Source organism: Atta colombica, unplaced genomic scaffold (genome assembly GCF_001594045.1).
Source record: "Atta colombica isolate Treedump-2 unplaced genomic scaffold, Acol1.0 scaffold200, whole genome shotgun sequence".
Lineage (NCBI taxonomy): Eukaryota > Metazoa > Arthropoda > Insecta > Hymenoptera > Formicidae > Atta > Atta colombica.
Window position 1 is genome coordinate 266,102 of NW_017259295.1, and position 744 is coordinate 266,845.

At 29.4% G+C, this 744-nt stretch overlaps 1 protein-coding gene across 1 annotated transcript in view; it reads right to left on the reverse strand.

Annotated features, from left to right (window-relative positions):
* LOC108687170 (sodium/bile acid cotransporter 7-like) overlaps window positions 1–744 on the reverse strand; it is a 3,588-nt gene that overhangs the window by 706 nt on the left and 2,138 nt on the right. The window contains exons 3-4 of the mRNA XM_018192792.1: window positions 413–642; window positions 104–247 (exon numbers count right to left, since the gene is read on the reverse strand). Coding sequence (XP_018048281.1) covers window positions 104–247; window positions 413–642 — 374 coding nt within the window. The remainder of the gene's footprint in view (window positions 1–103; window positions 248–412; window positions 643–744) is intronic.

Below are 744 nucleotides of genomic sequence, written 5' to 3' on the forward strand. Positions count from 1 at the left end.
TATATATGTTACATTAAATAATATAAAATATAAAGATAAGCATGTATTGAAATATATAATACATTCAAGTAAGAAAATATATTTTCATTCCAAAAAGTATTACCATTAGATATAGTAAAATAGGAGATAAAAATAATCCTCCAAAGTGCGACACCAACGTAGTAATTACGCTCGTAGGCAAATCAGCTTGTGCCAAACGGCACAAAGCAAGTCCCGTACTGAATGGCGGTGGCATGCAGTAAAGAACCTGAAAGATACAGGTGTTAACAATGAAACATACATTAATAATCATGTTTTAATTTCTATCTATAAATACATAAATAAAACAGGTTTTTTGCATAGATATATATTTATTTATTTAATTTATTTGTGTATCAATGAAGATTAATTAATTACAAATATTTTTAATCACCTCCATTCCTTTGAGTAGCCATATATTAACTTTCGCATAGGTCATTAATAGGTACGTCCCGATCCGTGCTAGAAAGGGCATCAAAATATACACGAAAACCATCACAAATGTCAGAAGATAGCCATCCTTCAATGTTGAGTAAAAAGACTTAGGATCACATAATAATCCGGCTTCTAAGTACATCGAAGGCACAGCGAAATAACGAATGATAAAGTTACCGTTAATTATACCTGCAACGAAAAACAATGTTATAACATCAATGCATTATTATCCCAATTGATAGGATAAAAATATTGCAAGATTTCTTTTTGTGTATATGTATATATATATAT